Source organism: Caloenas nicobarica, chromosome 13 (genome assembly GCF_036013445.1).
Source record: "Caloenas nicobarica isolate bCalNic1 chromosome 13, bCalNic1.hap1, whole genome shotgun sequence".
In the NCBI taxonomy this organism is placed as follows: domain Eukaryota; kingdom Metazoa; phylum Chordata; class Aves; order Columbiformes; family Columbidae; genus Caloenas; species Caloenas nicobarica.
In genome coordinates this window covers 19813602-19828525 of record NC_088257.1, presented here as the reverse complement: position 1 = coordinate 19828525, position 14924 = coordinate 19813602, and the positions used below count along the sequence as shown (strand labels likewise).

The 14924-nt window shown below is 42.6% G+C and overlaps 1 protein-coding gene across 3 annotated transcripts in view; it reads right to left on the bottom strand.

Moving 5' to 3' along the window:
• Positions 1-14924, bottom strand: part of FBXW11 (F-box and WD repeat domain containing 11) — a 70514-nt gene that overhangs the window by 22596 nt on the left and 32994 nt on the right. For all 3 annotated transcript variants that reach the window (XM_065644233.1, XM_065644232.1, XM_065644234.1), the window contains 4 exons: positions 10814-10876; positions 9511-9736; positions 1563-1749; positions 732-822 (listed from right to left, as the gene is read on the bottom strand). In XM_065644233.1, the coding sequence (XP_065500305.1) occupies positions 732-822; positions 1563-1749; positions 9511-9736; positions 10814-10864 (555 nt within the window). In that variant the 5' untranslated portion in view covers positions 10865-10876. The remainder of the gene's footprint in view (positions 1-731; positions 823-1562; positions 1750-9510; positions 9737-10813; positions 10877-14924) is intronic.

Genomic DNA, 14924 nt, shown 5'->3' with positions numbered 1-14924 from the left:
CCATCACGTGGTGGAAATAAATCCATTACAGTCTGTAGTGCAACTGAAGAGTTTTGTGGTGGGTACACACAAACTGAGCAAGACATTTCCTGCTCATAGCCAGAATACCAAGATGATCCCGATTTATCCTTTTAAAGCAAGGGAGCGAGCCCAACTTTGTGACTCAAACAATGTAAGGAAAATTTTATGTGAAAGAATAGTCATTTCTACAGTCCACCAACGTCTCTCCTGCGTTTATGTATCACTGTAGGACTGATTGTTCTCATCAAACCACTGGAGGGGGAAAAATAACTCCACACCCTGGAGAAAGCTGCATGTGCAACAGTGAGTGCTTGGGAGGTAACGAGTTACCAAATGAGCAACATTTTACATGATTGCTGTTTAAGGCATTAACCCTCAGATCACTCTCTTATTAGAACATTCAGCAATATGTGGAATAGTCTTGGAGCAGCAAGTTTCCTAAACCAGCTATTTTATTAAAATCCAGAGTCTCAGGAGAGCTCGAAATTGTTTTAAATGCAAAGAGGAGGGTGTTAAGCAACACGTTAATGCATGTCGTGCAGCAGTTAAGTTGCTGAGGGTACTTTTTACGTTGTCTGAAGACCCAGAGTTCACAAAGTAGTAGTGATACAGAGACAATGATACGCTCCATTGCTCCAACATGCACCATCTTTGAAACACTGACAATATGCAACGTTATTTCTCCTGCAGATATATACCAGAAAACGTACCTCTATATCCTGTATTATCTTTGGGTATAAGGACCTGTAAAATGAATTTGGGGGGCCGTCTGTTGGTCTGTTTTTAAACAGGTACTGATCCCTAGAAAGAAGCAGAAACATATTTTCCAATTTACCACAAAGAATCCAAACTTTAAAGGAAGCCAAAGTCTGCACAGAACAAAATCTTATGACACATTCTCACAGAATACTTGTAAGAATTTTTAGTGTTGCAGTTACAACCCTTGTGATTTTACAGTCTGACAGCTTTATTTAAAAATGTCCAACACTGAAAAGATAGCAGGTCTTTTCCTTATGGTTTTCCAGATTAGGGTTCGCTGCTTCATGAGGCTTTTAGCCAGCAGGGTGCCGTCCTCTTGCATTTTCGTGGGCACGCCACTAGAGAGCACAGAAAAGCAGGTTTCTAAAGCAGAACACACATCTCTTCAGGTACCATAAAGGACAGAAAAACTTCATCGCCACAAACATAAATGTTTTCTCTTTGAGAGGTGCCTGTAGCCCAACGAACTATTTTAAACTTTTTTTTGCTTAAAATGTAACTGGAGATAAAGCCCCACAAAACATTCTTTTGCTAGTTTTCGTGAGTTGATTCTAATTGTTAGTTCTCCCTGCGAAACAGAAATTACAGATTTGCAGACAGACTTACTGCAAGAAAGCAAGTGGCGCACAGCAGGACGGGGACAAAGCCAAAGGGCAGGTGACAGTTTTTGCCCACGGCAGAGATCAGGGTCGCGATACCAACCCACTACGAGCTCACCATCAGGGAAACGTACAAAGGAGAACGCTGTAAAACGTGGATTTATTTCTCAGCAAGGTACTTACCAACCCCTTCGCTCCGACAGCCCCTTCCAGAGCGGATCTGTGCGTACCATCCTCTCAATCAGCTTTTTCCAGAGCATCCCCTCCGAGATGACTCTCTGCCACTCCTTACACACCAGCTCTGCTGCGCAGAGTGATCTGGCGTCCAGATAGGAAAGGATGTTTTCTGCTATGTGATCTAAGCCTTGCTCTGCAAAGAAATAAAGGCAATCGAAATATCAATCGCTGTGCAGGAAACTACTAAACAAGTTTTGCAAGACATTCATAGAAAGCCAACACAGCTTTAAGGCACTGGAGTAACATGATAATTTAATTATCACACAGAGAAGCGCCAGGTACAAATTAATCCAAACAGGCACAGCAAAATCTCTCTCTTTTCTCCCTTCCTAGCACAGTCTGCCTGCTGGACGGTCCCATTGCCAGAGTGAGAATGAGCACAAACCCAAACTCAGCACAGTATGCAAGCAGCAGAAAGTGTTTTGCTTCTCCTGGGCACAAAATCCTGGACTTTTTGAGCACATAATGCACTGGGCTACATGATCCAAAAAGGAGATAATCTTCAAGCAGACGCTTTACTAAGCAGCTGTAGTAAAAAATTAAAATACTGGTTCTTTTACTATTCCCTTACATATAACAACAGATAATTCAACTCAGAAAAAGACAAGACTTCACAGGAACAAACACAGACATAACCAGTAGAAGCACAAGCAAAGGTTCTGCAAAAACTTCCTTTTATCAAATGCAAGGACATCTTTTCTATTTAATCTCCTTCTATAATGTGCAGGTGCCAAGTCCACCCCTGAACTTCACTCAGGACCCCAGTGGCAGCGTCACCGTGTCCTGCAGCCCGGGGTAGGAAGGGGAAAGCAGGGAGTTCAACAGGAATTCATTAATTGCAAATGGTGCTTTACTATCCGAGGCAGTTATCCCAGTTATACTGTTGCTAGACTGCATACTTGGAGAAATTATTACTGAATGACTTATACCAGAACTTGGGGGCTTCGAGGCTTCTCTTCAACTAGAGGAAAACTACTAAAGAGAGGCAAGTTTTTTGGAATGATTTTGAGGAAATCAGTCCATAACATTCAATATAGCATTTGTTTTGGGGCCAGTGGATGCAAGTAAAGTAACATTATTGCAAATGAAAGCCCTTTGGCAGTACTTAGACATCCCAGAAATATCTTCTCCCTGGGTGACCCTCCTGCTCTGATTTCACCTGCAGCACAAGGGATGTTGGGCAACAAGCAATAGTCATTAGATAGCTATTAGATCTTCCTGACAAAGATCCCAGCTTCCAGAAGCAGCTTATTAACCCCTGTGATCCTTTTATATCATGGTAGGGTTAGATTTACGTATTAAATGCACCCAACACGCCAGCAGAAGTTCAAATCACCCACCCTGGGGTCCTGTCCATTGACCCAGGTCTACGTAAGGTAACGTGCTGCAATATATTATTTCATAAAGATCAGTTAATAATTCTCCAAAAGCACTAGGCAGCCGAGCTGAAGCTGGTGGAAAGAATAAGCACACCAACAAAGAGGACAAATACAGTAAGCTGCCAGCACAAATCTTCAAGACATAAAACAGATGGAATGCTGCACACATTTGCTTTTGGTCTTTGCCGAAATCTTCTCTCCAGCTGAGGGTGTTACATTTAAAGATATGATTGTAGTTGAGTAAAGGTACATACACAGAACCTACTTAGGTAATACACTTGCACTAAATTTAAAACAGCAATCAAACTTTTTGTGTTCGTATTCCAACTACAGCACCATTGGTCGCACCAAAAATCACTGGTAAGCCTGTTCCTTATTTCAAAGGACCTGCAATTTTGCTTTCCAAAAAACTCCACTAAATCAGAGATCTAGAGTAACTTAATTTTCACGAATAACGTTACGCCAGTTGGCCAAGCTGTCTAGTGCATCGCTACAATCACACACTGTCCCCTGTGTATTTTTGCAGCACATGGCGTATTACATTTGGAAGAGGAAGAATTTTCTACACAAAGCACTGCAGTTCCCAAAGCAAACGGTGCCGAGGATACGGCAACGAACCATCGGAACTGCGGACTCTGCGGCACAGGGTACACAGAGGTTCCTGTATGAAGGTGCACAGCACCGGATTTCTCTCAAGAGCCACTACACACCCTCTGAGCAACCTTCGCTCCCCGCTCCAGACAACAGTCGGTGTGTTCGGGATCCTCTCAGCACGTGCGCTGTCGTCCAGGGCTAAAGGGGTATTAATATTCACCTCGCACAGGGATACTTGGTCAATCAACGGGTAATAAAAGAGACCGTAGTGCTAAGAAATGATAGAAATGAGAATTCAGTCCAACCAACATCAGGGTATGCTTCGAGCTTATTAATTGGATCTAAAAATGAACGATTACAAAGTTTTAGACGAAACTAAGAGTAAATATCAAAGTATTATACAGTTAAACCAGCAGACCCCGAAATTATTAAAAAGACACGTTGACACTCCAATGGCTCTGGTGTTTCTGAAAAATGTGATGGAAGGACAAGGCACAGACTTGTAGGTTCCAGCTCTCCTGGAGACCCGAGGACGCCGTCCTGTCCTTTCCGCGCCAACGGCACCTTCAATCAGCGCTGGCGCAGCAGAGGAGCAGAGACACAAACCCACCTTTGCAGGTGACCTTAATGCCTCTTTGTTAGAAGGCAAACAAGCTCCAGCTATGTCTGGGTTCCAAAGAAGCCTAAGATACCCTGATGACAGGTAAATCTCTCAGTGTCTGCACTTTCAAGGTCTAAAATTCTTTACTCGTGCACCCGAAAGATTGCAGGTGGATGAGCAAATGAACGATGCAAAGTTCATCCAATAAACTACACGGCCAAAGGCCCGGCTGTCCCTAGGCACATTTTGCTCAAAATGCCACTGTTTATCTCTAGTAAAGGTGGGACGACAGGATCCTTGCTGAACAGATACACCAGATGCTGTTCTTATTCCAAAACTGAGAAGTGTAATTTTGCCTCATTTGGCATAATTTCGTAAAACAATCACCACACACATACACTACCATTCTTAGACGAAGGAAACCTAAATGCTTTTAGTCAAATAGCACTAAACAAACCACGCATTTCAACCATGTATTTAAAGAAAGGTTATGGTATAAAGTAGCCACGCTGGCATTTGAATATATTGCTAACACCTTGTTTACGGTTTTGAGCAATTTTTGAAATGTAAAGATCACGAACAGGCCAGATGTGAAACGAACAATTCTCAAGGGAGAAAGCGCCAGACAAACAGAAGATGTTCAAATGATGTTCATCCACAGAATAATATTTTCAAAGTTTATCTGTTACTGCCATCTCCTGGCAACAAACTAAATAATTATCCTCCCCAGAGAGATGAGAACTCCACAGAGCTATAAAATTACTAGTAACCAACTTAATAAAAAGGCTACACTGCAAAGCGTTCTTTGAACTCGACAAGTGGGTGGTTCTGTGGTTTTCTGATGATGGTGGGTTTGGGTTTTTTTCCCTATTCTAACATACCTGTATCATCTTTCAGAAGCCACTGAACAGGTCAGCTTGGAAGTGGAGCTTGAAACGCCCTCCAGAGTCAGGACTCTGCTGCACTTGGTTTTCAATAGCAGGCAAGTGTTTCTGTATCAAGTACAAACACTTGAGGAGTTTCACATGCAGCACAGAACACATTCCGCAATCAGAAATCCATCTGGTGTAGTTTAAATCCTTTGTGTGATTAAGAATGGACATGCGATTTAAGTAGTTTCAGAAGAATTTTACTTCGGTTACAGTTTTGAGACCCTAAAGAAAGTATGTGGATCCCAGTGAAGATGGTGGACAGCACACACCAGGGCTTGGTTTCGATCCTCACACCTCGGAGCATGAGGCTCCCGTAGGATTGTTGAAGCCCATGGTTTTCTTTTTCCTTGTGAAATCCTATTTTTCAAACGGGAAGTTTTCCAGATATAACGCAGTTGCACGGAACCACTTAAGAAAAATGACACATGACAAAGCAGGGACATTTTGTAATCGTTCAGTCTTTCACACGACTGAGTTTGAAAGAGCAATAACGACCCTCTTAAAAACAGCTGTGAGAATCTGGATCCGAATCTGCCTCTCACGCTTCAAGTCTGGAAATGCAACTCAGAAGTATCAGGGTAAGACCCAGGTCCTTCTCAAAATCCAACTAAAAAAAGAAATCATCTCGCTAACATACATACCAAGGATTTAGAGACAGGGCTAGAAAACTGTTCCTAAAGAGAGTAACTCCCCAAATAAACCCAAAGTACACGGAAAATCTTCCTTCCTAAGGCGGCTTCTGTTTTCTACAGGTTAGGAATGCTGGAGAAGATTTAGACTTTAGTGCCTACCTGCAGAAGGATGTTTTATGGAACTATCTGACGAAGTGTTCGCAGAGACAAACCCCAAGTGCCAAGGGCTCAGCTGGTTTTTATCCCCTTCACTAACCCAAGGCTTTTCCAGGCTCTTGCTTGTGGCATAATCCCAGCCCCAAATGGTCACGAATGTTTAATTAACTAACGCGAGACGTTCAATAAAATAACTGCCATCAGCTGCCACATCTCCACAACAGCGATAACGGACATACCAGCCTGGGACTGGGCACCTTGAACACATACAACCAGTTCAATAGGAAGCAAATATTTCATTGAGTTTTAAGGATCAGCTGCAAATTACTAGGCAGAAGCCCTTTCTTAAGACGCATAACTTCCACTATTCTGTGTAACACTGGTCACAGATAAAACCAGATTTTTAAAACATCTGAAACTCAAGTGTTTTCTGATGTTAAAATACAACAATCTTGTGTTCTATGAATACGCAGAGCCCTGACAGTTACATACTGAGCACAAATACACAAGCACTTTGCCACCAAATCTACAGGCTTTTATTGCTTGCAAAAGTGCACAGATTTAAATTGTTCACGTTAAAAGAGAAGTAAAATATTTACTCTAATTAATACAGTAGAAAAGGTCCAAGGCACAGATACTTAGATAGGCCTGCCATAATTATTTCAGACAACTTGCAGGACTAAGTTTAAGACACACTAAGGCCTGAAATAGCTGCATATACCTATTTTACATTTAGTTTTATAAATAGTTTCTGAAATAGGTACTAAAACCTATCAATTTTCTTCAGTAAAATGCATCTAGCGTTTATTGGTACACTTTTCAAAGAAAAACATTACTCTCGACTCTTATGTCTCTACGAGAGCTTTTGCAGTTTTATGGAAAATGGTGGAAAAACTCCAGCCGTTGGTGATTATAGGTAGCAGATGAAGGTTTGGTTGAATTTCAACTTCAATAATAAATTAAAATAATTAAAAGCCAGTGGGATTTCAAAGTTCAATGTGTAAATATCACTTTGTATCAAAACGAAACCCAAACGCGGGATGTCAACCCTACAAAACTGACTAACATTAGATACGAAACAGTCACTTAGATCATGCAACTGCGCAGGCTTTTCTTGTATTAGCAATAAATTTCCAAAGAAGCCTGGCAGGGTACAGTCCTCTGACTCTTCCAATGCACAAAACAGATAGAAAAGGGACATTCTTTCCTCAGGGTAGTGCTCAAGGGTCAGCGTTGTCATTCGTTTAAGGAAGGGGCACAAGCTGGATGAGACCACGCAAGGAATATTAAGATGAACATCTTAAAGATAATTAAGAGAGTCGAAAGCACAAAGGTGGTGGAAGTTATTCTCGCAATTATGTTGTCCATTATGGGCCGCTGTCTCTCGAGAGTTATTTTTGCGGCTGGCAGAAGGGAACACCGGTGGGTGGGGCGGCCTGGCCTACAGCAGAGCTGGGCCAGGATCAGCCAGGCCTAGGCCCAGGATTAGAGCCCAACCACAGCCCAGCCTGCGAGAACAGACCTGCAAACTCCACATTCTGCCGCCACTTACAGAAACGCACACCAGAATTAGCACTTTATTTTTTCCACCGAAGTGAAGGAAAACCAGATATCACAAACTTCTTCCATTTTTCCTGCATTCTCACAGGTGTAAAATCAGTAGGGACAGAAGGAAGCAAAGCCTATTTCCATTTAAAACAAAGGAGTTTCACTTACCAGAAAGAAACAAAATTATCTTTTAAAAGGTAGTACTTGACTGTTATCTTTCAATGTGATGTTGTTAGTCCAACGCAGGACCGATTTCAATCAACTCGGATTAAGTTCTTGGGTAAATTTATACGGATGTTCTTCAACTACCACGTTACCTTTAAGAAAGGCTCAGTATGGGAACAGTTCCCAGTATTTACATCTTCAAAACCCACAGAAGTTGTAAACATAAATGCATATTTATGTAAACAAATGCGGTGTAAACAAGTGCCAGCTTACGCAGCTCTCCAATTTCTTAGGAATAAGTATATAATATGTAAGAACTGTGTATCGCCATGGTATCAGCCCTGAGGTACAAAAGCAAGCAAAATAAAAATCATAATTGAAGCTCATACTTGCACGTTATGACCATGACTGTCCGGTTCACTTTATTTTTTAGTTAATCCCAGATATTCCCTAGAGAAATCAAAATTCAGTATTTTGAAAACAAGCTGGAGGAACCATCCCCACCACCTAAAGGAGCCAGCTCTCCAGGCAAAACAAGGAGCGCATTTTTGTGTGTGCCACCAAACTAAGTCTTCTATAAAATAACTTCCATGAAACGGAGGCATAGGGGAAAAGGACACTCGCTTTCATAGTCCTTTGTCACATTTTTAGCCTGGTTTTTAGGAAAACAGAGCACATGTGTTCCACATCACTTCTGTGTCCTATCCCTTGTTCTTCATTCCCCTTTAACTACTAAGTTCATTCCAACCACGCTTGGCAGATGAGCCAAAATTCCCCCATCACCTCCAAAAGTTGAATTCCTCCCGGTTTTGTGAAAATCTCTTAATAGCGGCACTCCAGAGCCCAGAAACCCGTCACATCCCGGCAGCATCGCCCCAGGTCCCCACAGGCAGGAGCACCCACGCACACCAGTGGCTACAAAAGCTTCAGAGCTTGTAATAGGAACAGCCTTTAAAATGACTTTATTTAGTGGTCCCTGTGCTCAAAAAAATTACCAGTTTCTGATTCCTTTTATGATTTCTGTCACTGTCGTGTCTTGGCATTCTTGGGATACCTCTCACCAGTCTGGGGTACTACGCTGCCAGTGGCAAACACAACATTTTGAGCACTTATTTAATGCTTATTTCTCACTCTGGAAAAGACGTCCACACATTTACCTTTCAAAGAATCAAATGAATCATTCTCCCCAGCAGCAAAAATCCAGGGATACAATTCCTTCCAGCAATTAACGGAAAAAATATACAACTTAACAGGAGACTGAAAGCTGAAGATTCTATATACCTAGTTATTATTACTCCGTATTGTTTTGAAAAAATGCAGAAAGTGTAAGAACAGATTTCATATTAGAACTAGTGATACAGGTTTACATCAACCAGCGGCAAAAGAGGTTTCTGAGCAACTGAAGGAAGGAATCACAGCTGGACTGTACAATGAAAATCCACAGGTACTTGTGCTCAAGTCAGTAACAAGACCAGACACACGAGATTCACTCATCTAAGGACGCAGGAAACCTAGAACAAAACTAAAATGTAATAAAAGACTTGACAAACAAAAACAGCTCTATAGTATTTTCTACACCTACGGGGTTCATATGAAAAGGAACTTAGACCAGAGCTTGCAGACATACAACTTTTACAACAACTCGGTTCCAGTTAAACACAAACTATTTGTCAGGATATGCTACTCAAACTACTTTCACATGGAACAACACTGGCATCCAGTGGCCAATTCAATTAATCACAGCAGTGAATGACTTCAGGAACCATCACTTACTTTATACAAGACAATCTACATCTGGAGGATGTTCCAAAAAGTATGCGCAAATCTGAAGTATTAAACGAAAAAATATTTATAAACACACCTCTTGTAAAATAAGTATTAATTTACCTGGTAACGCAGTGATGAAGTCCCGTTGTAACATGGGCTTCAAGTAAGAGTTAATATGTCCATGCTGATAGTGACACATTCGTGAAATAAGGTGTTCCACAAATTCAACTTGATCTGATTCAGACCACTGGTCAAAATATTTAATACACAAGTCTTTTTCTTTTTCGTAATTTCCTTCCGATGGTCTTTTTCTTGAGACAATCACAGATGAAGTTCCATTACTTATCTGTTTTTAGAAAAGGAATATCAGTATTTCAGTATACACAAGAATAGAAACAGCTTTAAAAGAACTCTCGAGGAAGAAAATGTGAGAAGACACAAAGAAATAATCAACAGAATTAAATTTTAAAATACATTAAGGCTATGAATTACGCCACGCGAACTTCATATTTCATAAATAAAGATGAATGAAAAGACCTTGCTCATAATAGTAAGTTACTTCTTATGCTGAAAGACTTCAGTTCCCTTACACCTGTTATAATTTACACAGCAAGGAACTTAATTCTTCTTAGAACAAACTTTTCCAGATTAAAGCGGTGGTTTGTGCTGCGTACTGCAGTTTGGCCCTACTGCATCCCCCAGTCTGCCTCCACTAACCATTTACAGAGGTTCCAACAGTTAAAATAACACACACTTAGCGACATCCCAAAGTCGGGTATTCATTCTCTAATTGAATTCTTGTATTAACACCCTCACGTCAGTTTTGAACCGCTTGCCCATAAATGAAGACTGAGAATTACATGATCTCAAGGGCTTTGTTCTGTTCTTGAAAAACAGCTCATGTCAATGTTTGGGCCGTAATTAAAATCTGGGGGCTTTAGCTACAAATAAGGATGCTCCAGAACAGCCCAGGACTCACTGCTCATTAGTCAACAGAACCAGAGATGGATGCCAGGCTGCTCCGAGCCCTGCCGGACACCGAGGGGCTGCTGGGGAACAACTGCCAGCTCTCAGAAATATTCCCAAACTTCTTCCAAACAAACTGGTTGCAACTCCTTGCCACGTGAAGGTGTTGAATTTTTCCTTTAAAATGAGTCACATGCTCAGAAAGCTTGACCTGTACTTCCAAATATCCTTTGATGCAGAATTGGCCTTTCAAGGTCAGCACAAACTACAAAACCTGAGAAGACCTAGTAACTTCTCGAGTATTATTCATCAGCGCCATCCTTCACTTCTTCACTTGAAGGCTGAGCTAATTTTAGGATGATACAGTCAACTACATACAAGGATGATTACGCAGATGCAAGATTTGGGACCACAGAAAATCACGGCAACTCTCCTTCCACCCAAATGTTAGTCCTACCTGCCACAGGGTATTTTTCTTTGGAGACTCATCTTCATTCTGATCCTCCATTACTGACGTGTTCTACGAAAAAAAAAAAAAGGCATTACTTCAATTTTTGTTCTATTTCAATTCCGTGCTCTACAAGCATTCCAAAAAAGCAAACCAAGTGAACAGATAAAATTCATTTTCCCAGTGAACGGAATTATCAAAGACTTCTGGCCACAAAACCTGGGTATTATAAATAAATTCCTCTTTTAACTGACATGTTTATCAATTCCATTTACTGTAAAGATAACTCCCCAACCCCTCTTCAATTTCCTTTGACAGGTTTTCATGCAGCCTTTCAACACTTTTCTCACTGGGAAATAAATTCACTTGCATCCTACTCAAGCCAAAGTAATTAAACCTGTCAAAGTAATCAACCAGTACTTTCTGTCAGAGTTAAGATGCATACAGCTAGTCAGGAAAAAAAAAAAAAAAAAAAAGAGAAAAATAGCACTATATACCACTTGCATGCAACACAATACGGTTTTTTCCCAGCGCTAGCTTAGCACAAGGAGGGACTGCTCTCTGCACAGCGGCTCTGCGTTCCCTGCCCCCGTGTCCTGTCACCCTGGCAGCCACGCTCTCTCCTCACCCTGACTTCATTTCAGCGTTCTCCCCACGTCACAACTGCTCCTCCCCACTGTTTTCTTCCCTTTTGTTCCAGAACAAGAGATGTAAGGACTTCTATAAGTGTTCAGCTGCAAATGTTGCTTTTAGAGCTTACCTCGGCTTTCCAAAATCTTTCACTCATTTCTTCCCTTTTTGCTTTTTCATGATCTGCTCCCTTTTGCTGTCCGGACCACAATTCCCATCGATTTCTCCCTGGTACCCCCACCCCTGGGCAATTCCTGCTCATTTGGCCTCCCAGCACCCCTGTCCTCCCCATCATCGTGCCCAGGAGACACCCGCTGACTGGCAGGGGCCCGTCACGAAAAACTGCACGGCTTAAAACCTTATCTGTACTTATTTCAGCCCGCTCCCCCTCCATCGGCTGCCCCGGCGGAAAGAGGAACAAGACACTCAAGTAAAACACACGATGGAATAAGTCACATAACTCCTTTACTCCTGCCATCACATATTACGGATTAACCCCTTAATAACTACATCCGCCCCCATTTAAAACACAATTCCATCTCAAACATTCACCACTCCATCTCCTCCTCTTTCGTGCATAAGGGACGTACTGCACTAAAACCAGAAAACCTGAAAAATTAAGGATATTACGCCTACAGGTCAGCCTTCCTCCCCCGCCTGCCTACACTGCTCTGTCTGAAGTTTACCTGGAACCCTCTTCTTCCTTGCAGTTAGGTATAAAAAAAAAAAACAACCCATGCATCACACAGACAAAAGATTACATTATAAAACCTATGCCCACTGGGTGATGGAAAAACTCAAGTCTATCCGGTTATGACACACATGACAAACGCAAGCCCAGGAGGTGGCTAGTGGGGGAACCCAAAAATGGACAAAGGCAGTAATGGTTTTGTGTTCCTCCACAGATATTTTAGTGTTTCTGGATGTCATAGGACAGTAACACTGGAAAAGTAAACTGCACTTTCCACATTTTCCGAATGCTAGTCTGGTGAGGGCCACCAGAGCTGTTGAGAAGTGCACACTGTTCAGAACCAGCAGTGTCACCCACGTGCAAACGATCCGTGAGCGATGCTCCATCCCTCACACGGTGCAGGAGAGGGAGCGCAAACTGGTACCCGACTGCCCCACACCAGCAAACGGAACTCCACAGAGTTACACAGGGGTTTTCTTGTTTTATTTGAAATTTGAACGTGTGGAAATACTCGTTACAGCGATTATATGTTGTTAACGGTGTTTTCAGCTAGTATGTGCTTAAATGAGTAAGGAATATCTCATGCCCTTTTGCAGTCGGAAGGTAAATATATGCATGGATCCTGTGTGCTAGAGCGAGGAACAGGAATTCTCATTGCGCATGGGGTCAGCATGTTCAGCAGAAAACCCACATGGTATCAATTTAGCCCCAAACAGGGTTCCCTTCGGCAGCTCGTGGTGAGGCTCTGCCATCGCTTTCTTCTGCTCCTTTACTGGGAAACACCTCAGCGGTCACATAGGCTGGGGAGGTTGGCTAAGAGCTGTCTCCTACACGTTACATCTTTTCATTCGAGGAATATATAACAAGCCTATAGCAGGGCAGCAGTGTAACGCACAGCATGCAAGGACACAACACCAAAATGATGCGACTTCCACACGAGGCTACGGACTGCAGAGCAAGTGTTTGTCTCTGGTGTGCAGCTCCTCAGCTCTGAGGTGCCTTTGCTGCTGCCCAGGTAAAGCAAACCGGGTACCGGGCTTTGGGGAGATGCGCCGTCCTCGGTGTGTGTCCCCGGGTCCCAGGGAGAAGCAGGAGGGCTGCACTGCCCCTGCCCCTCTCCGCTTGTCCCTCTTGAGCCCAGCGGTGGCGGAGGTGACGGTGTCTCGGATCCACCAGCGGGTGACCTGGCACAGGCGGTTCTGCTGCTGAGAGGTGTCTCTGGGACCGCGAACGTGAGGGCAGACTACGTGGGTTGAGTTTCAGGCTAGAAATTTAACACTGTATTTACGTATTGAATCAGAAGTAGGTAGATGCATTAATTTAATGGTACCTACTACGGTGTTTATTGTGTTTCCTCTCCTTTCACATACTAAACTCACTTTGTTTTTTCTTGCTATATATGAGAGCTTGATAGTTTTAATCCTTCATTCTGATCCTTTCTGCTCCCAAATATATAGCTTGTTTCCCTTGTTTTATCTTCCTAATAAATTCACCCTGCTTCTGTGTTAAACACTTAATTTGGGGAGCCATTCCCCAGCTCACATACATCCTAACTCAAGACTCCGATGCGTCTCTAAATCGCTTAGCCCGCCAACTGAAGACGGGTGGATCCTGTCCTGTCATCTGGAAAAAGCAATTAGACATCTCTCACCTGTCCCATACACCCACAGCACTCAGCAAAAGAAGAATTTCAAAATTCCTCACAACTGGTGTCACTAGTCCTTGCCCCAGCTCTTGTGCAAGGAGGATGATAGACATCTACACGTCCAGCTCTCCCCTTCCCTCAGCCCGGACCTTGTTATTAATATTTCCCCACCCAGCCTCTGCAGAAAGCTCCTGTCCTGCCTCCACTGCTCTCAACAGTAGCTTTAAAGTGGATTTAACTCCATTTCTCTGCAGCTCGGCTGCCAAACAGCATCAAGCCTTGATGCAATGAGCTCTCATCCAGTTCCCCGCAATACGGCTGACCTGCACCTGCAGACTCAGAGAACAGGTGTGATTTTTTTACCCCCACAACCACGACGGCCTAGCAGCTTCTCACAGTGGAACTGACCCTGTTGATAAGTTCATTTTTCTCCAGAAATTCTTGTTAAGTTGCTCAGAGCTCTTGCAAAAGTAGAATGCTATTTCCAAGCAGCTGTCGTTCCTTAATTAGCCAGCCTGGAATAAGCGCTTTCCACCCCTACTGGGAATGGCAGCGAAGTGGTAACGATGGGTCTGAGCAGAGATGCTCTCCCTTGCCTTATACTTGTTATAACCCAACTGAATAAAAGTTACACTGAGAAAAGCCTGTCCTTATTTTCACTAATAAGCTGTAGAATTTAAAAGCTTGTTTCCTGAAGATTTGCATCCCATATTCCTCGCCTAGTTCTGCAGTAACCTCCAGCTTTCTTTAGTCCTTCTCTCCACAATACCTCAGGGTCTTTGAGATTTCTATTAAATGCAGAAGAACATGGCAAACAGGTTCAAAAGTTGCTTGGGGAGGAAGAGGTACTGACAAACATCACTACACAAAGCTCATTTCCTTTGGAGATTATTAAAAATCTTCCAAAATAAAACCAACCACGAATGATCCCCAAAGGCAAAAACTTTGTAGGTATCATAAAATTTCATCAATCGCAGTTTCAATTAAGATCTTCAGATACCTGATAGCAACTAAAACTGGAGTCTCAAGCCTAATAGCTCCACATGCATATGGTTCTATGACATGAGGTGCAAAAGCACCGGAGTTTTTCTGTAGATGAACGGCACTCAGCCTGCAAGGCTCATCTCACGAGATATATAAAAAAAGCTGCATCT